This window comes from Acomys minous, assembly GCF_964271855.1.
Source record: "Acomys minous genome assembly, chromosome: 12".
NCBI lineage: Eukaryota > Metazoa > Chordata > Mammalia > Rodentia > Muridae > Acomys > Acomys minous.
The window spans coordinates 99,329,713-99,349,209 of NC_140493.1; the positions used below are offsets into that span (position 1 = coordinate 99,329,713).

General features: G+C 48.8%; 1 protein-coding gene across 1 annotated transcript in view; it reads right to left on the bottom strand.

Annotated features, from left to right (window-relative positions):
• Positions 1-19,497, bottom strand: part of PITPNC1 (phosphatidylinositol transfer protein cytoplasmic 1) — a 270,108-nt gene that overhangs the window by 86,466 nt on the left and 164,145 nt on the right. The window contains exons 4-5 of the mRNA XM_084748592.1: positions 16,316-16,323; positions 6,757-6,828 (exon numbers count right to left, since the gene is read on the bottom strand). Coding sequence (XP_084604718.1) covers positions 6,757-6,828; positions 16,316-16,323 — 80 coding nt within the window. The remainder of the gene's footprint in view (positions 1-6,756; positions 6,829-16,315; positions 16,324-19,497) is intronic.

Here is a 19,497-nt window from a genome sequence, read left to right on the forward strand (position 1 = left end):
GAATCTTAAGGGGCTGAAGGGATGTGGTGCCTTCCTGTAAGCTCATCTTCAAGAATCCTCCACACTGGCCAGCATTATCAACTTCATAATCCTTGATAAAGAAACCGCATCTCTGATTGGCCAGAGGAACTGCCTATGGTCAGAGATGGGACGTGGGCAGTGGACCGATCTGCCTGTCTCTTAAGAAACAACTCTGCTTTCTTTCATTAAAACCTAAACAGGCTAAAAACTCTATAGTGCAAATACTTCTTCAGGGACTGCTCTGTGAGAGGGCTTAATTTCCTGGAACTGGAAAAGAACGAGACGTCCTTTCCTTCTTACTAGAGGACTTCCCTCCAGCAGGAATTATGTCCTTGCTGGCACATATGGGTAACAAAATATAGACAGGCTGATGGCTACAGAGAAGACACTTCAGGGGCTGGAGAGATGGCTCAGCGGGTAAGAGTACTGGCTGCTCTTCCAGAGGTCCTGAGTTCAATTCCCTGTACCCACATGGCAGCTCACAACTGTCTATAACTCCAGTTCCAGGGGGGATCTGGCCCCTTCAGACACACGTGCAGGCAAAACACCAATGCACATGAAATAAATAAAGATATCCCCTCCCCCATTTTTGAGTGTGAAAATGTATCTGTATTAGTGCATGTGTGTGCGCGCATGTGTGTGGGTTAACGCTGGGTCACCTTGGTGTAATTGGCGTACCCTTCCACCTTAGGGTTTCAGGCAGGGTCCCTTAATCAAACCCAGAGCTCTCTGATGTGGCTAGTCTCGTTAGCCAGCTTGCTTGCCCTGTGGACCCATCTCCACTTTCTGAGGTGGAGATCACAGGTGGGCTGTCAAACACACCTGGCGTTTAGGTGCGTCTCTGGGGAATCCAAAGTCCTCAGTCTTGCAAGCCTGTACCATCTCCCCAGACCCCAAAGACCCTTTGGAGAGCCCCGTTTACTAGAGAATATTTACACACTAAAATCTGTTGGTGCTGAGATATTTTTGCCCCTTAGAACCACCTGGGGTGTGTATGTCAGAAGTCCTAACACCTAGATTCCACCTGCGACCAGCGAAATTAGGATCCCTTGGACAGGGACAGCGGCAAAGGATTGCTGAGTTTTCTAGACTGTCATTGTGGGTGATGGTGGCACATCCTATGTATGTCCCACCAAGAGAACAGGTGAGGCCCAGCCATGGTGCATGTCCGTTTGGAGAAGTCAGCTTTTTGGAGTGCTCCATGATTCTGTGTGTATTTGTTAGTGTTGGAGCAATCTGCACCTGTCACCAAATAAGCAAACGCTCCAGAGGAATTGGGCCCTCAGTAGGTCACTTCTCAGGAGACGGCTCAGTAGCTAAAGATACTTGCTGCTGAGCCTGATGTTTGATTCCCGGGACCCACATGGGCAGTTCCTACAAGTTAATTTGTCTTCTGACTCTACACATACAACATGGCACATGCAAGCTCTTATGCATGTGTGAAGCATGCGTGTGCACACACATACAAGCACACACACACACACACACACACACACACACACACACACTAGATGTAATAACACTAAACAACAACAAGCAACACAGGTGAGCAGGGTTTGATGATGCATGCCTGTAATCCTAGCAGCTGAGAGGCTAAGGGAAAAGGATGGTCCAAGAGTGAGGCCAGTCTGAGTTCAAGGCTAGCCTGGATCATACAAACAAGCTAGCTAGTTCGATAGCTCCAAGGTTAGGCAAGGCCAGTGCACAGCCAGCGCCGAGAACCGCTACTTTGCAGGGTGCGTGCCTTGTTTGGAAAAGGAAGCAGAGGCCAGACTGCCCCCACTGACCTCCTGGCACAGCGTCACCCGGCAGCAGGTGTCGCAGGAGAGGTCTCCCCTTCAGCTGAACCAGGCACTGCTAAGCACCAACTTCTCCAACCCAGATTTATGGCCTTGGACAAACAACAGAACCTTGCCTTGGCACGGCCCCCATCCTCCCCAGTGCTAATTAAGGCCTAAATAATTCCCATCAGTTTGTGCGTGAAATAAACGGGCCTCAATTTAAGACAACTTCCCCATTGTGTCCTGGCTGATGGAACCACAGTTTGCAGGTTTATTAAAACACACATTTTTTTTGTCTTGTTTTGTTTTGTTTTTTTTTTAAGACAGGGTTTCTCTGTGTGTAGCCTTCCTGTCTTGGGCTCACTTTGTAGACCAGGCTGGTCTTGAACTCACAGAGATCCACTTGCCTCTGCCTCTGGAGTACTGGGATTAAAGGTGTGTGCCACCACCACCCAGCTTACAAAAACATACACGTATTAGTTTATTTATTATTATTATTATTATTATTATTTTTGTTTGTTTGTTTTTTTGAGACAGGGTTTCTCTGTGTAGCCTTGGCTGTCATGGGCTCAATTTGTAGACCAGGCTGGCCTCGAACTTCCAGCGATCCACCTGTCTCTGCCTGCTGAATGCTGGGATTAAAAGCGTGCGCCACCGTGCCCGGCTACTAGTTTATTCTTTAATGAGAAGACACTTCTGTCTAGTCATCCTGACAGTGTGTTTTTACTGGGTCTTGAATCACATTTACAACTGAGATGATAACTGACAAGAAGATATAGGCAGAAGTGAACCGACTTTATGAAATAAAGAGTGGAACACCCACAATGCACTGCTTTCTACACTCTGTCTCCTCTCCGTGTTCCACTGTCTACCCTGGGCAGAGCAAGGAAGGGCCTGGACCAGCCATGGGCTTAGGGCCTTGGATTTGAAACCCTGGCTGCATAGAGACACCTTGTCATCATCTGTCCTTAGGTAAATACGCACTTGTGATGTGCAAGCGTTCCGGAGCACGAGTGAAGTCCTAAGCCTCCCTTTTCTTCCTCCCGTGATCAACGTTAAGCTGCTACTGACTATGTAAATTAGAGAAGGGTGGATAGGCAAAGGCGGCGGGTGATCAAGCGGAGTCGGGCTCTCTGCTCCAGTGGTCCCAGGAGTGAGGCACGGAACTGACAGCAGAGTCAGGCAGAGGCTAGGGCAGGAAGTCCGAAGACCACAGGGGCCTGTCACTCTGTGGGACTCAAGAGATGCTCTCTGCCATCTGGACATGGAGAGCTGAGTTGGATTAACTCACATGGAATGAAGCTCAGAGAAAAGAGAACAAGGAAAAAAAAAAGTGTTTTGTTTTTTCAAGACGAGGTTTCTCCATGGAGCCCTGGCTGTCCTGGAATTTGCTCTGTAGACCAGGCTGGCCCACATTTTGGGTCAACTGTGCCAGGAAGAGCAGTTCTGGCACATCATCATTATTATTATTATTGTTATTATTACTATTCTTTTGAGACAGGGTTTCTCTGTGTAGCCTTGGCTGTCCTGGACTTGCTTTGTAGACCAGGCTGACCTTGGACTCACAGCGATCTGCCTGCCTCTGCCTCCCAAGTGCTGGGATTGAAGGCGTGCACCACCACGCCCGGCCCTGGTATGATTCTTACTATGCCTTTCCTGACTGCTCATAGCTATGCTCAAATGGTCAAGCTCCTTTCTTTTTTTTTTTTTTTTTTTTTTTTGGTTTTTCGAGACAAGGTCTCTCTGTGTAGCCTTGACTGTCCTGGACTCACTTTGTAGACCAGGCTGGCCTCGAACTCACAGCGATCCGCCTGCCTCTGCCTCCCGAGTGCTGGGATTAAAGGCGTGCGCCACCAAGCCCGGCTCAAGCTCCTTTCAATCTCCAGTGAGCAGCAAAAACATTGAAGTGTAGAGGGCAGTGCAGCCATTGAAAACCATGCGTGAGAGCTTGGGAGACTATGGCTCAGGTAAGTAAACTGCTCGCTGTACACGCATGAGGATGTGAGTTTGGATCCCCAGCACCCACAAGAAAAGCTGGGCACACCACCTTTCACTTGCCTGTAATCTCAGCTAGAGAAGCGGAGACAGCCTGATCCCTGAGCATGCCTGGCAGAATAAGTGAACTCCAGGTTCTCTCAAAAATAAAGTGGGAAGGGGCTAGAGAGATGGCTCAGAGGTTAAGAGCACTGACTGTTGTTCCAAAGGTCCTGAGTTCAATTCCCAGCAACCACATGGTGGCTAACAGCCATCTATAATGTAACCTGATGCCCTCTTCTGGCCTGTAGCTGTATATGTAGACCACTATATAAATAATAAACAAATACAAAAATAAATAAATAAAAATTAAAGTGGGAAATGACTGAGAATTACACAGTGTTGACCTCCAGCCTCTACACACACACACACACACACACACACACACACACACACACACACACAAGATCAAGTTGGGAAGGATGTATGCCATGCCTTGTTAAAAATAGCATACTGTATGATTTGATTTAGGAGGAACTGATTAAAAAACAAATCACTAATAACCTGTAATGTGAGCCCAAGGGATATGTATAGTCATGTCTGAATCATGGGATGACTCTTGCTTTCTTTTCATTTTGGACCTTTATTTCATTGCACATTTTTAAAAAAGAACATTGAGCTGGGCATGGTGGCGCATGCCTTTAATCCCAGCACTCGGAAGGCAGAGGCAGGTGGATTGCTGTGAGTTCGAGGCCAGCTTGGTCTACAAAGCGAGTCCAGGACAGTCAAGATAACATACAGAAACCCTGTCTCAAAAAACAAAAACAAAACAAAACAAAAGAACACTGATTTATTTATTATGTATACAGTGCTCTGCCTGCATGTACACCTGCAGGCCAGAAGAGGGCAAATGAGTCTGGGCTTTTTTTTTCCTTTGAGATATTCCCGGCTGGCCTCCAACTTGAGCTCCTCTTCCCTTGGCCCCTCCCTACCGAGTGCTAAAATTACAGGTGTGTACTACCACACCCAGCATTCCTGCATTTTTAACATCCTCCCAATGACTCACATGGTGATAGATAAACAGAAGGTGTTTAATATTGCCTTGCTGGATAATGAATGAATGAAGGAGTGAGTGAACGTCTTATTTCAGTGAACTTGAATAAAACACAGTTTTTGAGTGTCACCTCCTGGGAGCCACTGAAACTCCATCCAGGCAAAGTCTCTCTTAAATTAGATACCGTGTACTCTCAGTACTAAGGAGAGTGAGGTGAACAAGGCGGCTTGGGAAGAGTCAGGACACCAGATCACACAGGAAGCGCCCTGCAGCTCCCGTCCCCGCTAGCCGTTCCTCACTGTCCGCGTGGACGAATTGCAAGGCAGCATAGTGCCTGCCCCACAAACACAGCCATACCGTCTAAGGAATTTGGTCCTGCTTAGGGGCAGGAAGTTTTTAAGATGTTTCCAGGTGTCAACACACACACACACACACACACACACACACACATACACAGAGTTATAGAGTAGGGCTGGCCAAGTGTCCTTTTTATAGGACTCTTTCCTAGATCTTCTCACTGCCAGTTTTCAAGTGGATGGTGTTTATGAGTCTTCAGGACCTGGCTTGGTGGCACTCTGGGGCCTCTGCCACCTCTGCTTCCTGTCTTGCGTTCATTCTCCTGGCTCAGTCAAAGGAGTCAGCACGCCGCGCAGCCTTCTCTGTTACCCACAAGCACAAACCAAGAGATGGAAATTGGAAATCCCCTGGGGATCCCTGGAGATCCTAGATTCCCTTTTCAGGCCCCATCACTGGCGAGCCCCTACGTTCCACCAGAACATTCCTTCCCAAGAGAGAGGAACTGAAAACCTGCACGGCCTTTTTGGGAAGGATCTGTGGTAAGAGCCAGGGCAGAGGATGGATTTTGGGTTTTTAGAAGTGTGTGTGTGTGTGTGTGTGTGTGTATAGGTAGGAGTATGTCTGTGTGTGTCTTCTGTGTGTGTGTGTGCGTGTGTATAGGTAGGAGTATGTCTGTGTGTGTCTTCTGTATGCATGTGTGTGTGTGTGTGTGTGTGTGTGTGTGTGCACGCACATGTGTGCAGGTGCCTGTGGAAGTCAGAAGAGGGCAACAGATGCCCTGGAGTTGGAGTTACAGGCAGCTGTGAGATGCCTGATATAGGTGTTGGGAATTGAACTTAGGTCCTCTGCAAGAGCAATATGTGTTCTTAACTTTTTTTTTTTTTAGGTTTTTCGAGACAGGGTTTCTCCGTGTAGCCTTGGCTGTCCTGGACTCACTTTGTAGACCAGGCTGGCCTTGAACTCACAGCGATCCGCCTGCCTCTGCCTCCCTGAGTGCTGGGATTACACGTGTGCGTCTGTGCATTATGTGTTCCTAACCACTGAGCCATGTCTGTAGGACCCAGAGGATGGATTTTAAGCATCACTAATAAAGTATTTGGCCAAAGTTCAGAGAAGTCAGTATGGCTCCTACAGGAGTCACCTTGATTTCTAAGCTACACATGTATGTAAATATAAATATGGCCTAGACAGTATAGTGTAAACACATACCTGGTTAGGTTCATTTTGAAAAGTGTTTTTTTTTTATGAGACAAGATCTCACGTGACCAGGAAGACCTTGAATCTGTGATGCTCTTAAAGGGCACCCTTCAAGTGCTGGGATTACAGGCATAATGCTACCATACTCAGCTCTGAGCAGTTACCAGTACTCACTGAGAAGTGTATACCGAGCGCAACAGTTAGAAATGGAATCGAGGCGACAGGCCTTCCCATGTGCTCTCCTCTCATGGCCAGCGCGTAGAAGACAGGAAAGCTAGACTATCAGGTTTTCCGTGCCTAGTCTCGGAGGTCCAAGGCCGGAACCTCTCTGAGGCCCCAGGCACAGACCAAAGCTGGGAGAAGTATTGCGACCTTCAGAGGCTAAGACCTGAGTGAGGCGCAGAGTGAGAGGGTTATGAGAAGGCTACTCACGCTATCGTTGCTTCCTTTGTTGTCTTCGTACTTCGTTTCTATGTGGATGGAGAATTTCGGCAGAAAGGAGCACTGTGGAGAGAGAGAGAAAAAAGCAGACTTTGATTAGCACCATGGTTTCCTTGTCTTTATTGTCACACGCGGCTGCTTGTGTGGCCACGAGGTTGGGAGCACAGATCTGCAGCAGAAATGGTAAGATCTACATCTATAACCATGTTCTGTAGAAGGAGCCACCGCTATGGACGCCGTTTCTTCCAGAAGTCAAACCAGAGGTGGTGAGCAGTGCTGGAGAGGTGAGGGGCCCAGGACATTCCCAAAGGGAATATGTGCCGGGAATCCTGACACCACCATAGGAATGTAGACAGTGTTACAGAGGCTAACTCCAGATCTGGGGAGCTCACCAGGGACCCCCCCACACCTTAATGCCTAGGTTAAGGCGCATATAAAATTAGGGGGGTGGCACAGTACAGCCTTAAGAGCAGAGATTATTGATCAGATGTGTGTATGTGTGTGTTACATGTACATACATGTGGGTTTGCATGTATGGCAACATATAAATGCTGCTACTTTCTGTTGGGTGTTTTCCTTAGTCACTCTCCACCTCTAGGGGGCAGGTATGATACAGATGTAGTCTAGTCCTAAGTATTCTGGAACTCACTATGTAGACCAGGCTGGCCTCCAACTCACAGAGCTCTACCTGTCACTCAAGTGCTGGGATTAAATGTGTGTGTGCGCCACCATTTACTTAATTTTATTTTATGTGCATTACTTTATGTGCCTGTATGTGTCTCTGGGTGGGGGGTGCCAGATGCCTGGAGCTGCCATGTGGGTGCTGGGGACTGAACCCAGGTCCTCTGGAAGAGCAGCTTGTGCTCTTAACCACTGAGCCATCTCTCTACCACCACCTGACCCCTTTAAAAGACAGAGCACTGAGCCTAGAGCTCACCACTTTAGTTGGGTGAGCTGCAGGCATCTGCTGTCTCCATATTTTTCTACTGAGATTATGGCAAGTGCCTCTGTTCTTGTACTTTTGTGTGAGAGCTGGGGATGCAAGCACAGGTCACCACACTCGCAGGGCAAGTACTTTACCTAACAAGCAAGCCCCCCGAGAGCCTCTAGGACTGCTTTTTAATACCTAATGGTAAATGGCTGGCAAGGTGACTCAACAGGAAAAGCACTTGCCAGTCAAGTCTGATGACCCGAGTGAGTTCTAGCCCTGGAACTCGCGCCAAAACGCTGGATGTGTCGGTGTGGATCTGTTATTGTTAGTCTTCCTACGGCAAATGGGAAGCCGAGGCAAGAACCTTCTGGAAGCTTGTGGGCCAGCTAGCCTGGGGTACAGAGCAGACCGGAAACAGCGAAAGAAACCCAGCCTCAAAATGAGGTGCAAGGAGAGAGCTGAATGCCAATAGTTGTCCTCTTAACTGCCCCTCCCCCAACTCATTATCACCTAGTGACACTACAAGGGACAAATAAAATCATGTAACTAAAATACGTAGTGCCAAGAGGCTGGGTCCTGCAGATATTAGATACAAGAGACATGGCTTGTTCTGGTCACGGTCCCAAGAGGCCATGTTCTCTACCACAGGCATTTTCTGAATGCTTCCAAGTTCTTGAATGCCTGCAAATTCCCCATGGAGTAAATGCTAATATTCCCATCCCTCCTTTCAAGATGAGGGATGCAGCGGCAGAGAGGTTAAGTAAATGGCCCACAATCACACAGCTGGCGAGTCGCAGACTCAGTACTGACGGCTAAGGAACCAGCTCCCAGTGTCCAGTGCTCTTGCCTACTGCCCCCAGCTGTTCTCAAAGCGGGCTGTCCAGTCCAGTGACGGCGAGAGGCACTCTAGAATTTTGCTAGACATGTACCGTCTCGGGGTCTACCCTGCAATGACTGATTGCAAAAGCCTGGAGGTGGAGTCCAGCAATGTAAGGTGCACAACCCCCCCCCCCAGGGGCATGCTGGGATATGCTCTAGTGCCGAAACTGGCTTACTACCCCATTCATGGGAAGGAAATGGAAAGGGGGTGACGGCTCAGGTTCCACCATCCCCCCTTACCACCTGTACCTCCTGTGTTTCCCCAGCTCTGTAACTACACTCCCCCTGTCAGCCCAGTTGAGATTCGGGGGTGGGGGGTGGGGGACGCCTGTCTAAGAAGCAGAGGACTTGCCATGGCTAATTTCCCTGACACCACATGCCTGAGCGCACCTGGCATCTTCCTGCCTTAATCCGAGAGAGAAGCAATCGAAGCCGTGACTAAGGAAATAGGGAGACAACTGATCCCAGTAATTGCCTCGATGGAGACTGAGGCGCTGTGGCGATTAACACCTTCCCCCCTGTCTCCTGGCCAACCTCTCACTAAGTAACCACTGCCCTCACACCCATTTCCAGGGACTTCCAGGGAGAGGGGCCCGGTCACCATGAGTCAGTCAAGGCTCTGGCACCCTTGCAGAACCTTGATTGACTCGTGAGCTTGGGAGATGTCCTTACAAAGAGACCCTCTTAAAGATAACGAGCCTTTGGGGAAATCAATATTTGTACTTGCAAATCTGTGGCTCATCTGTGAGTCAATCCAGTGAGGAGTGACAGAAAGCAATGCACGGTGTGAATCGGTCTGAGGTACTAAGCGAAAACCAAGGAGGGGCGTGTGTGTGTGTGTGTGTGTGTGTGTGTGTGTGTGTGTGTGTGTGTGTGTGTCTGTGTGTCTGTGTGTGTCTGTGTGTCCCTGAGTGCCTTCCTCTGTCCTTCTTCACCTTGCTGTGTTGAGACAAGGTCTCTTGTTACCTGCTAGGTTGTGCTGTTAGCTTCCAGGGATTTCTCCTGTCTGTTTCCCTAGCCGGGTCACCACAGGTGCACAGTGCATCCAGCTTTTGATGTGAGTGCCTGGGATTCAAACTCGGGTTTTCACGCTTGGGTGGAGAGCACTTAAGCAACCAAGTTCTCTCCCCAGCCTGTGGTTCCCCTCCACCCACAAGCTGATCTTCTAAACCACTTCTATGGGTCAAACAAATAAATTCCAACACTTGGGTTTCAAACCCAAATACGAAATGCAAAAAAAAAAAAAAAAAAAGCTTGTATGCAAATTTGCAGGTGTTGCTGTTTGGAGTGGAGGATGGAGGCTATTTTCCTATCAGAATAGCGACTCTGCCTGCAACAGGGCTGCAGGTGTGCCTGCTCTCAGCAAGGCAGCAGGAGGCTGAGGACCAAAGGAGTCCTGACCTGGGTTGGAGCAGGTTTTTGAGGGGGTGGGGCAGGTGAGGGGGGCTGATAATCCCTTTGGGATATCTGATGGCTTTCTTCCTGCGGTGCTGGAATGTGAGGGAATCTCAAGACAAAAGCAGGGGGCTCCCTGGGGAAGGGTGCGTGCTGCCCAACTGACAGCCATGAGATCAAGCTCCAGAACCCAAACGGTGGAAGAACTGACTCCTACAAATTGCCCTCTGACCTTTATAGGTGTGCCATCACACACACACACACACACACACACACACACACACACACACACACACGGGCACATGCACATACAGATACGTGCATGCACACACACACACATGTAACACACATGCAACCAGACATACATGCCCACACATGAGTGGTGGGAACAAAACTTAGGTTCTCTGCAAGAGCCATACATATTCTTAACTAATAAGCCCCCTTTTCTCTTTTTTTAGAACTGGGGAGCAGTCCAGGGCCTTACGTATGCTAAGTATTCACTCTACCACTCTACCCCTGAGCTATATGAAAGTCAGAGGACAATTTGTGGAAAGGGTTTCTGTCTCCCCACCCCCACCCCCCGCACTCCCAAAACAGGCTTTCTCTGTGTAGCCCTGGCTGTCCTGGAACTCTCTCTGTAGACCAGGCTAGCCTGAACTCAGAGATCCGCCTGCCTCTGCCTCCCGAGTGCTGGCAGCGGTCCAACTTTTTTTTACCATGCCAGTCCTGGGAATCTAATTCATGTCAGCAACAGGCGCCTTTACCCTCTGAGCCTTCTTGCTGGCCCCACTAGCCCCCTGTGTACTTTCCATTCTGACATGAGGGTCTCACTGAGTTACTGAGACCAGCCATAAACTCATCCTGCAGCCGGGGCAGGCCTCCCACCCAGGGAGCAGAACAGTTCTGACCCACAGGGGTGGGTGGTGGGTGGTGGGGGGTGGGGGGTAACGTAGGCCCTAGCACAATCAAGGCTTCCTCCCCATTCTCACCACCGCTGGCTGCCAGGCTTTGCGCCCACAGTTCTCCCAAGGAAAATGCCAGCCAAGGACCATCTCAGTCAGTCCCCACTTCTGGAATGATCTTCCGCTGTGAGGAGGCATGGGTCTGCCCGTCTCATCATAGCACCCTCTTCTTTTCATTACTCTTAGTTGCCTGGGTCACCTCCCCAGCCGAATGATGAGCTCTCGCGTGATTTTGCTTCCTCATGAAGTGCTACCGCCATTGTGGATGGCATGCAGTCACCCCAGCTGATGCTCCTCAGTATCCAGGCTGCATATGCAACTCAGCCCCTAACAATACTTTTTAAGGTTTAATATTTTTCCACAGTTAGGGCTACACCACCAGCCCGATCCAGGGGGAAGAGAAGAGGCCTTTACCTTCCAACCCTGGATCTCTCAACATTTGCATCATCTGCTAAAAACATGGACATGTTCCCTTGGATGAGAAGGATTCCATGTCACATGAGGGACCTGTCATGAGGGAGAAAGAAGTCAGGAGCTTGGATGTGACCACACCTGAACCTGTTATGAGAAGAGAGGCGCCAGAAGCTGAGCTGTTGTCTACAGCGGGCGGAAGTCTAACGGATCTGGGAGATGTCTGTGTTCTCTAAGGGGCGTCTGGGTGTGCAGAGTACATCAAGAGAGCTGGAGAGATGGCTCACTGGTTAAGAGCACTGGCTGGTCTCCCAGAGGACCCAGGTTAAGCTCCCAGCACCCACGTGGCTGTAACTGTCTGTTACCCCCGTTCTAGGGGAGCTGGCACCCTCACACAGGCATAAATGCAGGCAAAACACCAATGCACATAAAAAGAAATAAATCTTTAAAAAATTAAAGAGAGAGAGACAGAGACCTGCACCATGAAGGAAAGACTCACAGTGGATAGGGTTCTGAGATTGCCTCAGGGCCATAGGCACTGTCCCTCCATTCTGAGAACACAAGGGCCTGGGTGGGCTTCAGTGGAGGGTTTCCTCGTAGGCCCGTCCAGCCCTTGGCCTACAGGCTGCAGGCATCCTAGGACAGATGTGAACGTGGCTCAACTCAGATGCTAATGTCACATTGTGTTGTAAAGCGGCTGTACAGCCCACTGGAGTGTCTGATTGACAGTCCTGAGATCCAATCAGGGTGCTTGCTTACCTGTTCCTTCTCACTATGCAGCCCCTGCTAGCCTGGCTGCCTCAGCTTCCCAAATGCTTGGAGTAAAGCCCTGTAACATGATACCGGATTAAGGATGGGGCTAAAGGGAGCCCTGAATGGAAGATGTGAACGCATGCCTACAGTCACAAGGAGGTGACAGAGGGAGAGAAGAAGAGAACACTTCAGTGTCAACCCAGCCAAGGACCCAGCTAACCTAGGCATAGACAGACTCCTACTCCCAGGAGACAGACAGATAATAAACTGATGATGGTTCAGTTGCTGAGTGTTGTGGGAAACCTGCCCCATGGCAATGGAAGAGCCTGCCCACTGCTTCCCTTCCAGATTGCCTATCTGGCCCTCACCCACCTAAGTGTCTCTCACTCACTGTGTGGTTTGAACACATCCAGGGGGCCCTGCCCTCCTCTTAATTTAGTCATCTGGCCTACAAGGGCTGTGCCAATGTCCACTGCTTATGGCCCAGTGAGACACCACCAACTGACACCTGCAAGCTTGCTGCTGCTGCCCACATCCAGAAGCGTGCACCTTGCTCCCATGGAGGAAGGATGATGTTGTGTTAGAAACAGAATCCAGGCTTTGGAGGGAAATGGACTTTCATTCAAGCCCTTGGTTCCTTGCCCATGCATTCGGTGATACTCCTCAAACGCCTTCATCAGTCTGAGCTTGAATGTCACCATCTATCACACGGAGATGGCCCCGGCTTTACAGTTATTCAGCAAAGACTAAGGGGACAGTGGATGTCTGAGTGTCTGGGCAGTGTCCAGTGGAAGAGGCTTGGGGTGGAGGCGGCCTATTCCATGGACTCCTCTCTATGGAACTCCCACAGCAGAGTGGATGAGCTGACAGGCCTGGAGTGCAGCTAACTCCGCCATGACCCTGTGAGGGTGTGATGGGAGTCTTGGGCTTGTTGGAGTAGACAACTGACCGGTCCTTCCCTTTCCACGAATGGTGGCCTACGGTCGCTATGAAGCCTCCTAGATTTAAAGGTTAATACAGCCACCAGTTCACTCAGTTTATAAAACCCGAGGCTCAAAGAAGTTACAAGACAGCACTGAGAATGTAGCCGCTTGCTCTTAATTGGCTAGCCGGCCCACTAGAATCTACTGAGTTAAAGCCTTCCATCGAAGCGTGGTACCAGCAAAGAATCACCAGCAGAAAGATCCAGGGTACGGAGTGGGATGATTCTTTGTTGAACACTGAAATAAACCTATTTGAAGTTTTGAGAAGCAATGAGGGAAGGAGGGAGGAAGGAAGGGAGGGAGACATGAGGTGTCTGGGCCTCTGCAAGAATAATTTCCAGACGCGAGCCCTCCCAGGTTCACTGTCGGGAAATGTGCGCAGCTTGTACCGAATGCAAGGTGGAGCTGCGCTCCCAACTCACCACAGACACGCTTTGGGGAAAAAAACAAAACAAAACAAAACCGAGAGAGCTATTTTTGGTCCTGTGATTGATTAGGGTTGCTATGGTGATAAGAAACACGTACGAGAACAAAACTAAATGTAAGCAAACTGAAGTCTTAAAGAGAAAGGGGGCAGACACACAGGACTCGTCAGAGTCTACCTGAAGGGTCTGGGGAAGCTCTCTCTATGGCTAGACCAAGAGGCTAGTCCAAGGTTCTCCAGGGGCGTGACTTTTCAGAAGCAGGGTGTGGCCAAACTTCTGAGAGCTTGGGGACCTTTCACTTTAAGGATTGTCTGGCACTTGACTTATAGCTGACACACTGTAAGCGAGGGCACTTCCCAGAAAAAAAAAAAGTCAATTATGATTCTCCATGACAACTTTATTTCTAACACTATACCGTGGTATCTCATCTGCCGGTCCTGTTAAAAATAGCTTTTGTGCCTCTTTTAAATTAATTAATTAATTAACTAATTAATTTTTTTTTTTTTTTTGGTTTTTCAAGACAGGGTTTCCCTGTGTAGCCTTGGCTGTCCTGGACTCACTTTACAGACTAGGCTGGCCTCGAACTCACAGCGATTCGCCTGCCTCTGCCTCCCGAGTGCTGGGATTAAAGGCGTGCGCCACCACGTCCGGCCTTTGCACCTTTCTTTGATGGCTTTCTCCTACATAGTTGGTGGAATTTCTTCTACTCCTTTCAGTTGCCTTTTTTGGGGCTGAGGTGTCGGTTGTCTTGGTAGTAGAGCGCACAGTATGTATGAGTTGCAACAGGACATGCTTAACATGTGTGAGGTGGTACATTTAGCATGTGTGAAGCCTTACCTTCCATCCGCAGCACCAAAGGAAGAAAATAACGTTCTTCATATAACTGGTGCATTGCAGAAACACATGTTACTAGTGCTTAGTATGTCTTAGGTGTGCAACTGTTATCACATCTAATTTCAAGGTGGCGTCATCATCCCTTGACAGACTCCGCACCCATGAGCACCCACTTTCCTCTTCCTGCCTGCCCCAGCTCATACCACAAGTTACTGCTCTTCTTTGGTTTCTATGCTTTTTCAAGACAAGACAGGGTTGTTCTGTGTAGCCTTGGCTGTCCTGGACCAGGCTGGCCTTGAACTCATGAAGACCCACCTGCCTCTGCCTTCTGAGTGCTGGGATTAAACGCATGTGCCACCCCTCCTGACTTAACCAACTCCTATAGATAGACTATAGCATGGGGTCTTTTGTGTTTAGCGTCTTTCACATAGTACTCTGTAACAGTGTTTCATCCTTTTCTCTGGCACGGTTCTACTCCAATAAATGGATATGCCACATTCTATTTATCAGTTGCTGGCCTTCCTATGCAGTCCAGTCTGGCCTGGATTTGTCATTTCATGCTTCTGTCTCAAGTGCTGGGATTGCAGTTGTACAGATGTGTGCTGTCCCATTTTCCCTCTTTCTACCTTTTGGCTGTTATAAACAATGGCATTGTGGGTATCTTTGTACCAGTTTTTGTATGGGCATGGGTTTTCATTTCTCTTGGGTAGATACCTAGGATGGAATTTCTGGACTATAAAGTAAAGTAACTACTATGTTTAATTTTGGGGGGAATGGTCAGGTGACTCCATCACTCCAAAGGCCACTGGCAGTGTGAAGGTTCTGTTGACCATAACCCTGACAACACTTGTTATTATTCAGGTGTTCCCTGACCATAGGAAGTCCAGGAGTATCTATGACCAAAGAGTAGACACAGCAAATGTCCCACCCAGGACCCAACAGTGAGACAAGACCAACAGTGGCGTGCCTGTGTACTTATTTCCAAGGGCGCTGTCCCAAATAACTGACACCCATGAAGTCACTGGAAACTTGTTAATCCTCATCTAATCCCAACGCGAGGAAGAAGCAAGGGTTGAGCAAGGCCCAGCAGTGTGCCCAGAGTCAAAGACAAACAAGGGATGGTCAAGAATCAACCCCGGTTGTCGGCCTCTGTGGGTATCACTCTAGTAAGTGGCTTCCTGAACATTAAGAGAGGGCCCAGTGTTTGCGAAAGTGGGACCCTGCAGCTCCGTGGAGGGGGCTGGGGCCGCTCAGCCTCTCGGTGTGTCCTGCAGCCACACCATACAAAATTTCCCCCCAATTCCCATAACCTGTACGTACTTTAACTTACAGGGACGCACATCATAAATGGCATCTTCACACAGCTAAAGGAGGCATGAATGTGGCAGCTTTGAGACGCGCTCCTTCAGTCGGTACCTGACTCACATGTCACCGGGGATCAGGACATTTAGAAGAAGAAAGGACCAGAGGGGGGGTGTGATAGTTACATAGAATTCGAACCTCTTTTGATTTTATTGTAATTAATTTTTTTGAGACAGTGCCTCATGTAGTCCAGGCTGACTTGGAATCTGCTATGTTGCCAAGGATGACCTTGAGCTTGTGATCCCTCCACCTCCACCTCGAGGGAGTTAGAAGTCTGCCTATCTTACTAAGGGAAACCCATCATTCCCCCCGCAAGGGCCTTAGTTCAAACAGCCACCCAAATCCTCCCTTATCTGAGACCAGAACTTTCCCAGGGAGTCTGGAGTCAACGTCAAAGGGAGTCAAGATATTCAGGGAGTCAATATGAGGCTCGCAAAGTATTTATAGACTTTAAACTTTTTTTTCCTTTAACTTTTATCTGGAGCCCAACTTGTTCCTTGCTATCTTGTCCTGACAGCGCAACGTGTACTTCCTGCTAAGAGCAAACATAAAACCCCACAAGGACTCGATCTTCTTTCCAAAGGAGTCGCCTTGATGACAACGATTGCCTGGCACTGTATATACTGTCAATGAATGTCCTCCGGGCCAGACAGGGAATTTCAACTGTAGATGAAATCATACATAAAACTCAATTTGTCGGTGTTTCTTTTCACCAGCAGGAGACTCACAGCTAGAATGTTCCAGAGCATTCTAGAATTCTAGAATGACCCGAGGTACCAGGTATAGAGTTTAGAGTTTACTTTCCTGGATGCAGGGGCTGGAGGCACTAGACAGTGAGGAAAGTCAGGGATGTCTATGAAGTAAGAGAACCTGGAGCCGTAGATAGACATGGGGACAGAGGGCATATAGTTTGGTTTTGATTTTATTCTCTTTAGTTCCCTTCCCCTCTCTCCCCTCCCTCCCTCCCTCTCCTTCCATCTCTGTCTCTCCCCTCTCTCTCCTCTTCCCTGTGCCTGTGTGTGCCCTTGTATGAAGGCCAGAGGTGAGCCTTTGGCATTATTCTTCAGGGAGTGGCCACCTTATTTTGAGGCGCAGTCTTTCACTTGTCTGGAGCTCACAAAGTAGGCGAGGCTAGCCTGCCTGCCAGTGAGTCCCAGGCAACCCCAGCAAGCTACCAGTCTCTGCTTCCCCAGGGATTATAAACACGCATTTTATAAATCGTCAGGGTTTTATGTGGGTGCTGGGATTCAAACTCCAGTCCTCATGGTTGGGTGGCAGGTGCCTTGCAGGTGGCAGTCCTCTCCTCACAGCCCCCCCCTGCCCCCCCCAATCTTCTTTCTTCCTTACCCTCTCTCCTCCCTGATTTCTGGCTGGCTTGGAACTTACCACAGCTAGCCTGGCCTCAACCTTGCAGCACTCCTCCTGCCTCAGCCTCTCAAGTGCTAGGATTGCAGGTATAAGCCTCTGTGTCCGGCCTTCAGATGTAGGTCTTTAGGTACCTTCCCACTTCCATTATCTTTATCTTTATCCTGATCTTTTTTTTTTTTTGGTGGAGGGGGACAGGGTCTATACACAGTCCTGGCTGTCTTGGAACTTGCCCTGTAGACCAGGCTGGCCTCAAACTCACAGAGATACACCTTCTTCTGCCTCCTGAGTGCTGGGATTAAAGACATTTTTCTTTTCCTTCCTTTCTTCCTTCCTTCCTTCCTTCCTTCCTTTCTTTCTTTCTTTCTTTCTTTCTTTCTTTCTTTCTTTCTCTCTTTCTTAAGCCTTCCATGTTGACAGACATTTTGCCTTAGAAGACAAAATAAAAATCTCTCACGTGTGTACGACAGTCTTTAACACACGCACACCAGTTCCAAGGCGGCACGTGCTCCTCTAAGCCTCATCGGCTCAGATTCCCCCTCAGCACGCTGTCTGGGTCCTGAGGGCTGGGTGTGACTGAGTGCTGTTAGCTAGGGTCTGGCTGAGAGGGTAGCTGGGAGAGGGCTGCTGAGAAGATGGTTCTAGAAAAGCATCTTCAGAACTCAAGAGGAAAAAGAGGCGAGAGAACCGCACAGCAAAGAAGATGAGGCAAAGAAGGGCGTATAAATAAGAGTGCGGAGGATGAGTCAGAGCGACTCCCCGAATACACGCTGCTCAGGAAGACACACTCGTGGCCAAGGAGAATGGCGGGGTCTGAGAGAGAAGTGGAGGGGAGTGAGAGGAAGTGAGTGGGGCTGGCAGAGCCGGAAAGAGCGGGGAACAGCTGCCTGCATCCCAGCCCACGGAAAGGAAATACACGTTGGGCGTTCCCCGCTGCCACCAGCCGCGCCCTGCACAGGGCCCCGTTCATTCATTAATTCAGGCACTGACAGGAGCCTCTCCCCATCCTTTCACCGGAGCAGGAAGGACAGGAGGGAGATGGAGGCGAACGCATGAATGAAAGCACACTTTCTCAATGGAGCATGCTCCGCTATTGGCATTTCTAGGGCAAGGAAATGAGATTCAGACTCGTACTCTGTAGAGCTGGGCTCGCCAAAGCAGAAACAAGCGGAGGGTATGTGTGCACACTGTAAAGGCAAGACAAGGATTTAAAGAGACAGGCAGGCCGGCCACCGCCATGAGCCCTAGACTCTGTGTAAATGACAGATAGGAAAAGAGCTAGAGTGAGTCCTCAAACACTGGCACCCAGGTAGGACACGCCAAGACGCCACACAGGGGCTGCAGTAACGGCTCAACATACAAAGCCAGAAGTGGTTCCTTGCATACATGTAATTCCAGTACTATGGGACAATCAGTGGGATTTGTTGGTTACAAGGCCAGCATCAGGTTCAGAGAGAGTGGGGTGGCGGGGAGATTTTGTCTCAAGGGAATAGCATGGAGGCGATAGACACACACACACACACACACACACACACACACACACACACACAGAGAGAGAGAGAGAGAGAGAGAGAGAGAGAGAGAGAGAGAGAGAGCGCCAAAATAAACCTTTATCTCCCTTCTCCATAAGCCAGTTGTTTCAAGTACTTTGCTACACTATTGGGAAGGTGACACAGAAACATATCTAAACGCACAGACTCTGCATCTCAACCTGCTGCTACATTTTCTATTTGATTTAATGCCTTGATTTGCTGGAAAATAAATTTATCCCAGATCTATACCATCTGATTCTAACAATGCCACAATATTTTATTATTGTTAGGCAGTCTTAAAAAACCAAACAAAAACCAAATAAATAAAAAACCCTTGGTATCAAAAGCAATACTAAACTCTAGGCGACATATTAGCTTATTGAAATGAAGACGACAATATTGGTTAGAATTGATCCAGTGGCCTATGAGGCAGTATAATAGCGCTCAGAGAAGCTTCTAGAACTCCCCCAAGTCCTTGCAAACTACAGTGTTTCATGGACAGATAAATAAATGTAGGAGTGTTACAAATTGCAGGATCTTTTTGGAACAAAGGCTTTGAGAACTTTCCCTACAATGAAATCCGTTCATCTCTTCTCTTGCCTAACTGGTTGTGAGCTTTCTTATTTCAGTTACTTTTTGAGGGTCTGGGTTTTTTGTTTTGTTTTGTTTTGTTTTCCTTTTTCCTTTCCTTTCCTTTTCTTTCTTTCTTTTTTTTTTGAGGCCATTGTATTTCTGTAATGGAACTTAACTATGTACACCAAGCTGACCTTGAACTCCTAGCAATCTTCCTCAGCCTCCGGAGTTCTGGGATTACCAGCCTGAGCCACCACGCCTAGTTTATGCGTCTCTCTCTCTCTCTCTCCATCATCTTACCTTGTCATTATGAGTGTTTCTAACCAT